This window comes from Caretta caretta, chromosome 5 (assembly GCF_965140235.1).
Source record: "Caretta caretta isolate rCarCar2 chromosome 5, rCarCar1.hap1, whole genome shotgun sequence".
NCBI classification, from domain to species: Eukaryota; Metazoa; Chordata; order Testudines; family Cheloniidae; genus Caretta; species Caretta caretta.
This window is the reverse complement of record NC_134210.1, coordinates 62700888-62716283: the sequence shown is the minus strand read 5'-3', so window position 1 is coordinate 62716283 and position 15396 is coordinate 62700888. Positions and strand designations below refer to the sequence as shown.

Below are 15396 nucleotides of genomic sequence, written 5' to 3'. Positions count from 1 at the left end.
TTATGGCCTCTGGTTCTGTATTCATTTCCTGGCGGAAGGCAGGGAGTAGGTGGGGAAGTTGCCATCATGGTGATCTGTAGAGCTGTGACCTGGAAGCGGTGTTCTACCAGAGGTTATCCTGAGAGCCCCATCAGTCCAGTGATGAGCTGCCAAAATCTTAACAACGGGTTCCCTCCTCACCCCACGAGGAGATTATTGCCAACCCCTGCCCTGTCCCCTGACTGCCCCAGAACCGGGCAGGAGGGTCTCGTGGGCCACCGTAGTGGGTACCCACCCCACCTCTAAGAGCCAGAGGCACCTGCCGGGGGGTGAGGTGGGGAGTCCCGGAGGTGCTTACCTGGCGCAGCTCCCAGGAAGCATCCGGCAGGTCCCTCTGGCTCCTAGGGGCGGGGGAGTATAGCTGGGGGGAGCAGGGGGAGTGGCCGCTCCCCCACTGATCACATCAAAAGTGGCGCCTTAGGCGCCGACTCCCTGGGTGCTCTGGGGCTGGAGAACCCACGGGGAAAATATGGTGGATGCAGAGCCCTCACCGGCAGCTCCCCGCCCCGCACCCGGCCCCAGCTCACCTCCACTCCTCCTCCTCCCCTGAACACACCGCCCCGCTCTGCTTCTCCGCCCCCTCCCCCGGCTTCCCTCGAATCAGCTGTTTGGTGGGAAGCCGGGGAGGGCAGAGAAGCAGGCGGCGGCTTCCCGCTCAGGCCGAGGGTGGCTGAGGTGAGCTGGGGTGGGGAGCGGTTCCCCTGCGCGCCCCCCAGGTTACCTGCTGCGGCGTGGGCAGCCCTCCTCGCCCCCCCCCCCCAGCTTACCTCCGCCTCCCTAGGCCTAAGCAGGAAGCAGCGGCCTGCATCTCAGCCCGCCCCGGCTTCCTGTGCAAACAGCTGATTAGCTGGAAGCCTGGGGGGGCGGAGAAGCAGAGCGGGAGGTGCGTTCAGGGGAGGAGGCGGAGCGGAGGTGAGCTGGACCAGGGGTGGGGTGGGGAGCTGCCAGTGGGTGCTCTACACCCACCCTCGCGGGACAACCGGTTCTAAAAGGGCTTCTAAATTTAACAATCGATTCTAGCGAATCGGCTCCACCTCACCACTGCATCGGTCCTTATTGCTTTCTCCCTCTCACCAGAAGAGAAAGGGCTTATTTTTGCAGCGGCAATAAGAGAGAAAGGAGATACCGGGGGGGAAGGCACTTGACAAGATGAAATGTCAACTGCAGATAAACAGACAAAAAGCTGGGAAAGAGAAGATGAGCCTTTGCCAGCCTGAGAATCCCTGGAGTAGGACTGCTGCCAGGAGTGAGTTCCTTTCCCTGGTGGCTGCATGTTTTTCTACTGTCCCAGTATCCTGTCTGTCCTGCTACCCTGCTCTGTTTGTCAGATTAGTACTTCCAGACCCTGCTTTCAACTCAGCCAGGAAGGCAAGGGCTGTGAAATTAGAAGTAAGATTGTAAAATAAGCAAGAAATGTGTGTTTACAAAAAATTGGGGTGTTTAAAAATCTTATTCTTTCCTCTAAGTATAGTTCTAGAGAAAATGAGATAGGTAGAGCGTTCAGAGCCAGTCCTTGCAGAATGTTGAGATGCAATAGCTTGAACTATTGTTTGGTATTATAATTATACATTAAAAGGCGATGCTGTAGCAATTATGATTTATATTATTTAGGAAGGATGTAATTTCTTTCTAATTTGCTTGTTCCAGAATTTGCTAAGTTAACTTTATTAAACCAAATTCACCCCGGGATAGCACTGTCTGCACTGGAGTTACACCAGGGATGGATTTGGCCCATTAATTTTACACAAAGCACTGAGTTGAATGCACTAGGTCCTATGGAGTGTAGGCCCCAATCCTGTAATCAGATTCACATGGGTGAACCTTTACATCCATGGAGATCCCCACTATATTTGGGCTGCTTTTGTATGGGGGATGCCAGCCACCTGCCTGCATGTACAGAGAGGGGACAATTGAATGGTGGCTGCCCAGGGGATCCGTCCACATCGGTGTAGGATCAAGGTCATAGTTGGTAGAGTAGTTGAACACTGAAATTACTTGTCATCCCATTATATTTAAAACTGATGCATTAAAATAACTGATTGTTGGTATGGCACAAAAACCTGATTTTCAGAGAGACAGACGTGAACAGCTAATAAGTTTAATTTTTGCTAAATGTTGGTAAAATTTGAAAAATGAAAATATTTTAAAAGTGACATGGGTTTGAAGATTTATTGGAGGATTTGACCAAAGGTAAGTGGATTAGATGTTGATTTAAATTACCAGTGCCAACAATAGTAGAAGTAATGCATTTGAAGAGGCAGTATTTATACTTAAGTGTGTTAAATAGAATCTTTTTATTATTAAATTGTTTTAGGGGTACATAGTAAATCTGTTTAAAGACCTAATTGACAAACAGTCCTGGAATGATGAGGGCTCAGTGTCTGAAAGAATGCTTCGCAGTTCCCTACTTCTCTTTGCATGTGCGCGCAAGTACCAACCGTGTGTGGACAAAGCAGAAGAATATTTTATGAAATGGAAGGAATCCAATGGAACTTTACGGTCTGTTTTCATAGTAAATTCAGTAGAGGTGAAGGATGAATTAACGTTTTCCCTTTTGATTTAGTATCGGTAAACTGATCTATTAATAAAGCAGCTGCTCATATTTCAGTCCTTTCAGGGACCCAAATATTAACCTTTTTTAGTACTTTCTCATCTCAGACTCCAGACTCCCAATTCCCTCTGGACAATGTGTATTCATTGATGGCTTATATATCACCTTGTACTTTGGAACTTGATTTACTAAAGGTGAAAGGGAAAATGGAAATTAGAGTTGTGCCCCTTTGTTTTGCTTTTTTATGATGGAGAAAGAAGGTCTGAAGGGTTTTATTTTACACTATATACTTTCAGGTCACCTGCTACTCACTAACATTTTGGATACAGGCCATCTTTGTTAAAGATTCAGTTTCTCCACCCCTTAATTTAACGGGTCAGAGTTCACAGTAAACATGCTGAGATACCACCAGCAGGTCATCTAGCAAAACCAGCATTCCTGATCTTTCCATTGTGAAAAACACCCAAATAATGAAACAAGCCCAAATTAAAAAAGAAAAAGCTTTTGCTAGCCATCTTTGGGAGAGGGCTTGTTGACCAGGACACCTCTTTAAGAAAGTGACATAAGTTCTGTAACTCTTACATAGGTAACATGACTACTGTTTAAACATCTCTGAATGACTAATATCTCTTAATAGAACTCTTCCTTGGCAAAACAGGATCTGCTCTGGAATGAGGCTTGAACCTGGGTCTTCTAGGTTCAAAGTAGTGTGTGTTGCCTACTGAGTATCATTAACAGTAAATACCAGGATACTTTTAGACTGAAGGCAAACTCCTCCTCTGGCAACACTTAAGAATCCCTAATAGGGACAGAAGGAGAAAAATTAAAGACCTAATTCACCCTTTTGTTACACCAGAATGATTCCCTGGTGTAATGGAATGGTGAATCAGAATGGAAATATCCATTATAATGGAAATATGAAGCAGAGTATAACTTGGTGTCCAATTTGTTTCAGTTTGCCCAATGATGTTAAAACTGCAGTATATGCTGTTGGAGCCCAGACAATCGAAGGTTGGGACTTCCTTTTTAGTAAATACAGGCTGCCTTGGTTCAACACTGAGAGAAATCAGATTGAAGTTGCTCTCAGTATTAGCAGAAATAAGGACAAACTTCAGTGGTGAGTAATATACTGTTTTATGAAGGAAGTGTTTGTATGGGAGTGGAGAGGGAGGAACCAAACTTAGGAGCTACAGCAATGAGCGCTTTTGCAGCATCTTCAATGCACAGCATTATAAAATGCCTTATAAAAGAAGGGGAAGTTGCAGTTTAAAACTTGACACCAGAGGCTGGTGTGTACGCACGTTTGCATTTTCAGCTGTCAATTGGAGAAAGGCAGAAACAAGTGACTATTTAGGCACTTGATTACCTTTTGCATGTAAAGTTACTGTAATTGCAGTATGCCTATATATTTCTTATGCATGCAAGGTGGGACTGACTCTTAAAAACATTGTCCCTCAGTGTTTTGAGAGAGCTCCAGACACAGTAGATAAATGCCCTCTCTCCTTTTAGCATCATGGGAGGAAAGGAACATTTAGAAATGTTATTGCTACCATTTCTGCCACGGATTTGCATTGTGAAACTGAGCTAGTCATTTAACTGCATTGATGCTACCAAGAGACACTCACATTTTTTTTTATGAATAGGGCCTCAGTTTCCCTATCTGCAAAAAGGGGATGATACTTATCTATCTCTCAGGACAACTAAGGTTCACATTAATGTCGAGATCCTGGGATGAAGGATGCGGTTCAAGTTCAAAGCATTATGTTGATTTTATTCTACATTTCCTGTAATGGAGATAATCTTAGTAACTTTCATGATGAACTTCATGGGACTAGGGTGATGCAAGTGGCTCAGAAGTCTTTTGCTAAAGCAAATTTTATCGTAAAAAAGTAAAATTTAAAGTAGGACAGTTATAGTGATTAGCCAAGGTGTTAAGAAGTGCAGTTTTAACAAAGTAACCCATCCGTCAACTCTGCCTAACAGTCTAGTTACCTTTTCCATTTCCATCCTCATTGGGTTTTTTAGGATAATGGATCAAAGTTTGTTTGGTGATGTAGTAAAAACTCAGGATCTTCCACATATTATTGTGTATGTTGCTAAAAACCCATCTGGCTATCATCTAGCATGGACATTTTTGAAGGAAAACTGGAATAAATTTGTACAAAAGTAAGTTGCACAGATTGTTTTACTCAGACCCTTATGCTAGCTATATTTGACATCTATTTCTCCATTTTAAATTAAATCATCCATTTAATAAATCCTTGGTAATTGGTTTTTGGCTTTTTTGCTAGGTTTGAACTTGGCTCACCTTCTATAGCCCACATGGTAATCGGAGTGACAAATCAATATTCTACAAGGGAACAGCTTGCAGAGGTGAAGTGTCTTACTTTCAGATCATGCATTCTGGCTGGGGTTTTCAGAGCTGCCTAAGGGAGCTGGAGACTAACTTCCTTAGACTCCTTTGGAAACACCAGAGTCTGTTTTATGTGCAGAAGTGGCTTTATGAAGATGATAGGTATAACCTGTGATTAAGCCTAAGGATCGTGCAAATATTGGAAGTTAGTAAACATTGAAGTAGTACATAGCTCCCCTGAAGCTATACAAATGCTATACAAGTTGTGAGTTTGAGGACCCTAAGCATAGCAGTATGTGCCAATAGCAAGGGAAAGAATGGCCCTGTAGTTATAACACTGGGTGAGGGTCAGGTGTCTGTTGCCTGCTCTGACACAGAGTTCTTGTGTGTCCTTAAGCAAATCACTTAATGCCTCTGGGTCTCAGGTTTTCAGCTGAAAAGTGGCAATAGCACTTCCCACCCTCACAGGAATGTTGTGAAGATACTGTACATATTAATGCTTGTGAGGTACTGGATACTAAGATGAGCACCATAGAATCAGAGAATCAGAGAATCATAGAATATCAGGGTTGGAAGGGACCCCAGAAGGTCATCTAGTCCAACCCCCTGCTCGAAGCAGGACCAATTCCCAGTTAAATCATCCCAGCCAGGGCTTTGTCAAGCCTGACCTTAAAAACCTCTAAGGAAGGAGATTCTACCACCTCCCTTGGTAACGCATTCCAGTGTTTCACCACCCTCTTAGTGAAAAAGTTTTTCCTAATATCCAATCTAAACCTCCCCCACTGCAACTTGAGACCATTACTCCTCGTTCTGTCATCTGCTACCATTGAGAACAGTCTAGAGCCATCCTCTTTGGAACCCCCTTTCAGGTAGTTGAAAGCAGCTATCAAATCCCCCCTCATTCTTCTCTTCTGCAGGCTAAACAATCCCAGCTCCCTCAGCCTCTCCTCATAAGTCATGTGTTCCAGACCCCTAATCATTTTTGTTGCCCTTCGCTGGACTCTCTCCAATTTATCCACATCCTTCTTGAAGTGTGGGGCCCAAAACTGGACACAGTACTTCAGATGAGGCCTCACCAATGTCGAATAGAGGGGAACGATCACGTCCCTCGATCTGCTCGCTATGCCCCTACTTATACATCCCAAAATGCCATTGGCCTTCTTGGCAACAAGGGCACACTGCTGACTCATATCCAGCTTCTCGTCCACTGTCACCCCTAGGTCCTTTTCTGCAGAACTGCTGCCTAGCCATTCGGTCCCTAGTCTGTAGCTGTGCATTGGGTTCTTCCGTCCTAAGTGCAGAACCCTGCACTTATCCTTATTGAACCTCATCAGATTTCTTTTGGCCCAATCCTCCAATTTGTCTAGGTCCTTCTGTATCCTATCCCTCCCCTCCAGCGTATCTACCACTCCTCCCAGTTTAGTATCATCCGCAAATTTGCTGAGAGTGCAATCCACACCATCCTCCAGATCATTTATGAAGATATTGAACAAAACCGGCCCCAGGACCGACCCTTGGGGCACTCCACTTGATACCGGCTGCCAACTAGACATCGAGCCATTGATCACTCCATGTCTAGTTGGCAGCCGGTTTTATTTTATTATAAATTTTATTTATACACCATGGCAGAGTGTATACATAAAATTGGTCAGGCTAAACTTGATAAAAGTGGTACAGAAATGACAAGCCTTCCTAGATGGGGGAAGAGATATACAGTGCACTAACCAATCTAAGTGCTCTGCAACCTATACAACAAGCACAGACAGCTCTCCTGTACATGGAAGTGGGATGCAGCCATAGTTTTATTTGCTGATTCCATAATTTTAAACTGCATCCCATTCCTCCACAAATATCAAAAGCCCCAGATACCTTGTACGCAGCTGCCCAAAACGTTCATTGAAAGCCTCCATTTTAAATCTAAATGGAGCTTCCCCACTACAATGCTACAGAATCCAAGGAACTTGCTGCAGAATTTAGGTCTTGCTTGCAGCAGACGACACATGGCCTTCAATATGATTTTAATGTAGGATCAAGCAGAGCTCATGTTTTCAAACAAACATGAATATATTCAATAAATGACAAAATGACTTATTTTCCCACAGTAACTTTGCAAAGAATGACTTATCACATCAGAATAATAAGGAAAGTCTTATAGTGACCTCTAGTCGCATTTGTCTGTCATTAATACTAGCTTATACCATAGACTCTCTTTCCCCTCGGTGGTTGGGACTCTCCCTTAAAACACTAGCTGGGAAGTAGTCGTTGGCTGTGGAAGGCCTGACAACAGGGCTCCTTCACTGCAATGGGGGTGTGATGTGGGGAACACCAGAGCTGAGAGCTACCACAGGGGTTTCCATGCTGACCCCCCAGCCTCCTGTTGACTTTGCTGTAGATTGTAGTTAAAAAAAGCTTCTAAAAATGATCCACTGTTGCTTACACTGCTGCCACTGCTCTCAGCTGGTTTAATTGAGATGGTATTAAAAAAATGGCGGTTGTCGCCTTAGCTGCCTTGTCAACACTAGGTGCCTCAGTGTGGCAGAGTGCTGGTTTTACCAATGGTGTGAAGTTTTTTAGAAAACTGCTGTCATGTAGACAGTCACAGTAGTCAAGAGACTTACTCTAGGTCACACTGGAAACCTGGAGTTTTTTGCCATTACACCTGTGCACTAGTTACTCGACTTCACTGCCTCTTAATCATGCATCAACTGTTAATTCTAATTTTTTCTGATAGGTAAAAGAATTCTTCAATTCTCTGGACGAAAAAAGTTCACAGCTTCGCTGTGTCCAACAAGCTATAGAAACCATCGAAGAAAATATACGATGGATGGACATAAACTTTGAAAAAATCAAAATATGGTTACAAAATAACATGTGAAGGATTTATTATTGCATCTGGCTTTGAATATTTGAATGTAAATTACAAAACATAGTGAAAATTTCAAAAAATCTGAAGCTTTTTTGTTGTTTTTGGGTGAGGAGATTTACTTAGAGGTGATGACATGGGCCCCATTCTGTTCCTTTGCATGAGATTGGCTATCGATTTCAATAGGAGCAAGATAGGGCTCTCTATATGCACACCTTCAATCCAATAATAAACCATCATCCACAATTTTTGAGCAATTTTTGGCCTGTGTAAACTGGGGATTTTGAATTCTAAAAAATGGATTTACTATTCTATTTTGAGGAAAAACTAATTGTGAAATGACAGAAAATGGATGAGTACACAACTGAACTATAAATGGAACACTCCACATATGAGATGGCATAGAAGTTTGTATCCCCTTGCCAAACACTAGGTATGACTAGTAATTTCTGCTCAGGGTAGCCCAGCACTGGAATATTTATAGGTATGCTAGTTTAACATGGAGATGATTTCTGAGCACCTACTTTTTACCTGTATTTTGTGAATCTGCAGTCAGTCCATCAAAATAATTTATGTAAGACACCATGAGGAATTTAATCCTTTCCTATATCAAGGTGTACAGTATTAGAGTGTATATTGCAACTATAATTAAGATTAATACACTTCAAAAGTAGAAGTGATAAGAAGTGCAGTTGAATAACTTATTTTTCCCATACCTCCTCTTTTTATAATTATATTGCTATTGCTTCATGAGAACATTTTTTTATTATGCCTTATTTGACTGTGGAAAGTGAATTGCTCGCTTACCTTTATATTAAATCTTATACTCCTTTTTAATATAGAATTACTTTAGAGTAATAATGAAAGTGAATCTGAAAGTAATGAGTGAATCTGAAAGTTTAACAGGATCAGAGATATTTAATATTTTAGATCAGTATAATTAGTAACTTTTTGGTAGGGTCAGGGTGATTTCAGTATTTGCTGGTAATTAGCTCTTTTAACTAATGAAAGTGCACTTTTAAAAAATAAATGTCCTTTTCAGAAGATTAACCTGTTTAAAAAGTGATTACTAAATATTACTCATTTTTATTGTAATGGGGCCTGTTCTCCTATTACAAACCTAAGACAAAGAAGAAAGGTAGTCAGGTGCATAATGCATGACATCTAGGTTGCATGTTTGGCTTTTTCAGAGGTCTGTATGATCTTTACCAAGTTCTTTTTTGTTGTGTGTCTTTCTTACAGTAAAATGGGAAATGGAGAAACTGACTGTACACAAAATACTGTCAAATGCATAATCTGAAAGTGAAAACAGTTTGGTTTTTCCTCAGATCTGTCAGTTGTAATAAGGTAGAATGGGAAATATCAAAAACTTCAGACAGAAGTGTGATTTCTAGGTTGCTGGCAATCCTTCATCAGGGCTTTAGTAGCCTATCTGTAAAACTGGGTTACTTCTGCTCACCTATCTAACTAAAGTGGTGATGTTTGTTTAATTAATGTTTGTAAAGGGCTTTGTGCTCTTCAGATGGAAGTGTACACTGAAGGAAAGGCTGCTTTCATGTTGATTATGATGTCCTTCAGTAACTGTTAGGAAATACCCTCACCATTGGTCACTGTTACTAAATTCATACTAAAGGGAATTCTGAATGTGCACCAGGGAAGAACAGACACCCACAGAATTATTGCAGTAAATATTTATAAAATTGATTTTATAACCATACCAGGAAACATGTTTGAAAAGCTGTTTAAAACACAAATCTGCATATGTCAACTGAATTTTGCATCTCTTGCAATTTTGCATTTGTAAACATTTTAAACTGATGTTCTCTCTCTCTCCGTGTCATGGAGAGATGTAGTTTGAAATTCTGAACTAAAAATAAATAGAAAAAGATAGTTTGTTTTTGTTATTCTCAGAGTAATTGACCCCAAAAAGGAAATTAACAGAGATGCAAAGACTCTAACACTTTAGGGCATGTTAACCATCACTCACTTAAGAAGTGTTAGTTCTGACTGTTGCATGTGACCAACACAAATTTAATCAATTTTATCTTTGAACACTACAGTGTATAGTGCAGTCAAGATCCTCCAACACTATGAGAAATGACACACATGGCTAAAAGTCTGTGTAGATTAGCTGCTGTGTGCTATTTTTCCCCAAGAACTAGCATGACCAATGTAACCAATTCTGAATTTTACTTTACAAGTTAATTAAATAGCTCTCTAGGATCTATGCACCTGGTCACCTTCTGGGAAATAAATAAAAGCAGTTGTGAAAATCCATCTCAAAACAGTATTTTACTAAATACTCAAAGTATTAATAAATTTGGCTTTTGTGACTACTTGTTGACTGCATTTACTGAATTCATTTTTTGAAGTTTACTTGTTAATTTTTTATAAAATACACTTTGTCTTATGACGATGCTATAGGTAACGTATGACTGGAAACAGAAAGATTCAAACCCAATAATATGAACATAGTAAGATATAATAAAGAGTTTATTTGGTGTGGTACTGCCAACCACTACAGCGTAGTATACATTTTACACGTTGTCAGCAAAAATTCTGATTGGCCTTCATATTAAATCTTGGTAAATGGGCCATCTGAAAAGCTATCTACTTAGAGTCCTCTGCTCCCATCCTGTGAGAAGCAATTAATAAACAAGTCCATGGAAGCTGGAGGATGCAGCCCCGACAACAGCACCAAGAACAACCTTGTGTTTAACTCTGCAGTATAAGTACCAGGGAGCAGCTACTCTAGGTCACCTGTTTCCCAGGAGACCAAGCAGATCTAATTCATGGAAGTATAGCATATAGAATCATAGAATATCAGGATTGGAAGGGACCTCAGGAGGTCATCTAATCCAACCCCCTGCTCAAAGCAGGACCAATCTCCCATATCCCTAAATGGCCCCCTCAAGGATTGAACTCACAACCCAGGGTTTAGCAGGCCAATGCTCACATTTAAGTCTACTCTGCTTCTGTACCCACTTCAGTCTGCCAGAGGAAGTGGGGGGCATTGTTACAGAAGTGATCCACTTCTGCTGTTTTGGAACTCCCATGCATTTAGAATCCATACACTGTTACTCCTCCCTACTAAGATAGTGGAGCATCAATGTGTGTGGGGGTGCACAGCTCAGAGATCTGCAGTTCCTGCACAGGGTGACATTTCCCTCTTTGAGTAGTGTCCCTACGGATGCTCTACATCAGCAGTATCCTTCTAAGGAGCAGTATCCCTTAGTATTCCTTACTTCTGAGCACTGTCCCTCTAAGCAGATGGGGTCCAGCACTGGAGACAGTCCTGCAGAGCCAAGTGCCACGTTAGACCTGATGGCATGGAGCAGGGCATAATGCTTTGAAAACACATGGACAGAAATCCAAGCAGCTGCTCAACATATCTCAGATGCTGCAATATTCTTCAGAAATTTAGTATATGTTGCCTTGGATCTGGTTGAATGTACTCTCACCCCTGTGGGAGGGCTGAGAGCCTGCAGACTCATAAGAGGTAGATTACAAAACCTGATACCCATTTGAAAATCTGTGAGCAGAGATAGGAGCCCCTTAGATCTATCTGCAAAGAATACGAAGAGTCTAGGCGATGATCTAACTGTTTAGTCCTATCTAGGTAGAAGCCCGATGCTCCTCTAACTTTCTGTTGAACTATGAGGTTTTGGAAAAAATATTGGTAGATTGACTAAGATGAAAATCCAATGTAATCTTTGGTAGGAACCTAGGATGTGGATGTAAAGAAAACTTATAGTTGAAAACAATCATAAAGAGGCAGGATCTGCATTATGGCTCCTATTTCCCTGATCCTAAGGGCAAATGTGGTGGCAACTAACATGGCCATCTTCATAGATAATTGAAGTAGAAAGGAGGTCACCATTGGTTCCAATGGAGTTTTTGTGAGGTAGCTGAGACCCAGGCTGAGGTCCCAATCTGGGGGGGGGGGGGGTGGTCTGATGTGGGGGAAGAGATTATCCAGATCCTTAATAAATCTGAATGATACTTGGTGAGCAAAAGTGGAGAAACCCTCAACTGGGGGATGAAAAGCTGAAATGGTGGGCAGGTATACCTTGCCGAAACTGACAGATAACCCAGAGGTCTTCCATCTATCTAGGAAGAGGGAAAGGGGAACCAATTCAGGTCTGAGGTAGCGAAGACCGCAGCAGTGGACAAATTTCTTCCATTGCTGCAAATAAGTAGTGTGGGTTGATGCTTTTCTACTCTTTAATAACACCTGCTGCACCTCTGTAGAGCAGGAAGCCTCTATTCTCAAGAACCATCCAGGAACCATGCCATGAGTCTAGGTAGGGATGAAGCGTGTGACCCACATCCTGTGACAGGAGATGAGGGTTAGTTAGGAGCTTGATTGACAGTTGGATATGGGTTCAAGCAGGCAAGGGTACCAAGCTAGTCTCAACCAGGTAGGTACTATGAAGAGAACTCTGGCCTTGTCCTGCTTGATTTTGTTCCTTAATGATACTTAGTATTAGGGACTCTGGAGAAAGACATAGGACAGCCTCTTCCATGGTAGAAGGAAGTCATCCCCCAGGGAGTGGTGACCTAGACCCTCCTCCCACACCTTGAACAGAAGAGAGGGTACTTCCTGTTTTCAGAGGTGGTGAAAAGATCAATCACTGGCAGTTTCCATCTCTGGAATACATTGCGGAGAACCTGGTTGTCCAGCTCCCATTTGTAGTCGCAGGAGAAGTGCCTACTGAGGGCATCAGCTGTGGTGTTCTGGATGCCTAGGAGGGGGAGTGCTGAAATCTGGACATGGTGAGCTGTACACCAGTTCCAAAGCTTTATGGCTTTGGCACACAAGGAGGAGGATCTTGTGCCTCCCTGTTTGTTGATGTGAAACATGCAGAACACGTGGTCTATCATAACCCTATTTACTTTGCCCCTAATGAGAAGCAGGAAATGGTGGCAAGCGTTTCTTACTGCCATGAGCTCCAACAGGTTGATGTGGAGACTGTTTTCATGGGCTGTCCATCTGCCCTGAACTGTGAGGGTGTTAAGAGGGCTTCCCATCCTAACAGGGATGCATCAGTTGTTAGAAGCAAAAAGAAAAGGAAGCTCACGAAAGCTCATGCTCAAATAAATTGGTTAGTCTCTAAGGTGCCACAAGTACTCCTTTTCTTTTTGCGAAGACAGACTAACACGGCTGTTACTCTGAAATCAGTTGTTAGAGTCACTGATGGGGTTGAGCAAAAGAAAGAGATGCCTGGACAGACATTCAGTTGCTTCCTCCACCAGTTTACAGAGTTCTTTACATGCAAGTGGACCATCACCTGCCTGTCCCTGGTTGGAGACTAGGTAGTTCTGATCCAACTCTGGAAGCAGCAGCAGAAGTGTAGCCTTGCATAACTTGCCACAGAGATGCAAGCTGCCATACAGCCCAAGAGTTGAAGACCGTTCCTTATAGAGGTCTGAGGGCTTCTCTGAATTGTCCCTACTAGACCTGACAAAGTTGCAAATCTGTCCAAAGGGAGGTATGCTCTGGCTTTCAGTGAGTTCAGGTATGCCCCTATAAACTGTATCCTTTGTATGGGTACCAACATGGATTTCTTTACATTCAGCTGTAGGCCCAACTCTTGGTACAGAGCGAAGTCCTTCTGTGTGGATGATAACCTGCCTTGAAGGAGCGGCCCTTGAGTAGCCAGTCATCTAGGTACAGGAAGACCACGATTACTTCCTACCAAAGATAAGCTGCCACTACTGCTAGAACCTTCAAACACACCCTTGGGGCTGAGAATAGGCCAAAGGGGAGCACTCAGTACTCAAAATGATCTTGGCCTATGGTGAATTGTAGGTATATCCTGTGTGCTGGATGTACAGTGATATGGAAGTAGGTATCTTGCAAGTCAAGGGATGAAAAACCCATCCCCTTCCTCAAGTGAAGGAATTACAGTTGCCAGAGTCACCATCCTTAACTTTTGAGGCTTCATGAACTTGTTTAACTGCCTTAGATTAAAGATCAGCCTCTGACCTCCGTCCTTCCTTGGCACTAGGAAATATTTTGAATAGAACCCCCTACCCCTGTGAGAAGAAGGGACTGGTTCTATTGCCTCAGTAGAAGCTTGTGAGAGGGATCCCTGAAGACGGATGGGGAAAGAGGGTGAAAGGAAGGGAGTGTTAAAAACTGTAACCCGATGTTATGACCTCCAAGACCCATTGATCCATGATTCTCTGCTCCCAAGCCTGGTGGAAATGGACAAGGCAGTCACCAAAGTAAGGGAGGTGGACTAAGGGCTCAGCTGTAAATCCAGAAGAGTGGGAGGATTTGAATCCTTGACCAATTCCTGTGCCAAGAACGGCCTCTCAAAGACCGAGGTCTTGGCACCAAGAGATACTCAGTGCCCACCCACCACAGAGACACTGGTTCATCCAACACAGGGAGATTCTTCAAGTATCAGAATTCCTGCAGTACCAGAAAAGAATCTGGTACAGACGCTGTAGCCGAGATTGCCGAAGCCGATGATGATAGGCATACTGCAGGTTTGGTAGGTATCAGGCACTGATGTTTGCTTGGTGCTGAAGGTACTGCTTGCACCAGTACCCACAGCTGAGCTGCTTGCATCAGTACCAATGGCTGGGTTAAGGCATGATGGCACCAATGGCTGAGTGGGATGCTTTGGTGCCAATAGCTGAGTCAAACTCAATGGTACCCTGTGCTCAATGGTACCCTCCTTACTGGCAGAGCGTACAGGTGCCCTATTGGGGCTGTGCTTCCTTTCCTTGAAGCTTCCTGGGCCTGCCGGTACCAAAGGAAGCGTCTTTGGCCTTAATGGTACTCTCTGGGACCGAGGACCTCGAGGGGGACCTGGTCTCTTTGTGGAGCTGGCTCCTTAGATATAGTCTGTGTTCCTCTTTCAGGGAGTCTTCCCAGCAGGCTCCCAAGACTTCCCTTTCCTTTAGGGGCAGCATGCCCTGAGGTTGAAGCCCGCTGCATCTGTCTGGGGAAAGTTGTATGGGGGCTGGGGGGAAGGGGTCTCCTGACCTGGCTCAGAAGGTGTTTGCTGGGAGCAATCCATGGCCAACAGTCCGAGATTTATCTTCATTTTTCTTAGCCCTGGACTTATGGGCCAAACAGAAGGAACACTTCTGGTAGACATGGGACTCCCCCAGGCAACAGACACACTTGGAATCCCCTTGCTTATCAGTACAGCCTCCTGGCAAGAGAGGCCTGCCCTGTCAGGAGAAGACAAGTCTCCCATAGGGAAGAGAGGGAAAAAACACAATCCTTTCACCTAAAACTAACTATACTATACAACTACAAAGTAACTAACTACTTGCAGAAAAGAGAAGACTGAGTATGCTCTAGATGGACATGAAAAAGAAAAAGAAAAAGAATAGTAGCTATATCTCTGAATTGATTTTACGTTCATGGTGTTAATACATTTGGTTTTCATGAAGATCTGATGACAGACATTTAACTGATTTTGCACAAAGCACTGCATTCATTTTTAATACCCCAAAGCCTACTTTTTAAATGATTTCTACCGGACATACTTCTGTTGTCTTTAGTGAGTTGTTCAATAATACACAATTGGAAATAGGACGATAAAACCAATAGGACATACACAGTAA

At 43.2% G+C, this 15396-nt stretch overlaps 1 protein-coding gene across 2 annotated transcripts in view; it reads left to right on the top strand.

Annotated features, from left to right (window-relative positions):
• ERAP1 (endoplasmic reticulum aminopeptidase 1) overlaps window positions 1–10142 on the top strand; it is a 28580-nt gene extending 18438 nt beyond the window's left edge. The window contains exons 15-19 of one of the 2 annotated variants that reach the window (XM_048850565.2): window positions 2354–2538; window positions 3546–3707; window positions 4616–4756; window positions 4882–4963; window positions 7675–10142. In XM_048850565.2, coding sequence (XP_048706522.2) covers window positions 2354–2538; window positions 3546–3707; window positions 4616–4756; window positions 4882–4963; window positions 7675–7818 — 714 coding nt within the window. In that variant the 3' untranslated portion in view covers window positions 7819–10142. The remainder of the gene's footprint in view (window positions 1–2353; window positions 2539–3545; window positions 3708–4615; window positions 4757–4881; window positions 4964–7674) is intronic. The other variant, XM_048850566.2, reaches the window with a different exon arrangement.
• The last annotated feature ends 5254 nt before the right edge of the window (window positions 10143–15396 follow it).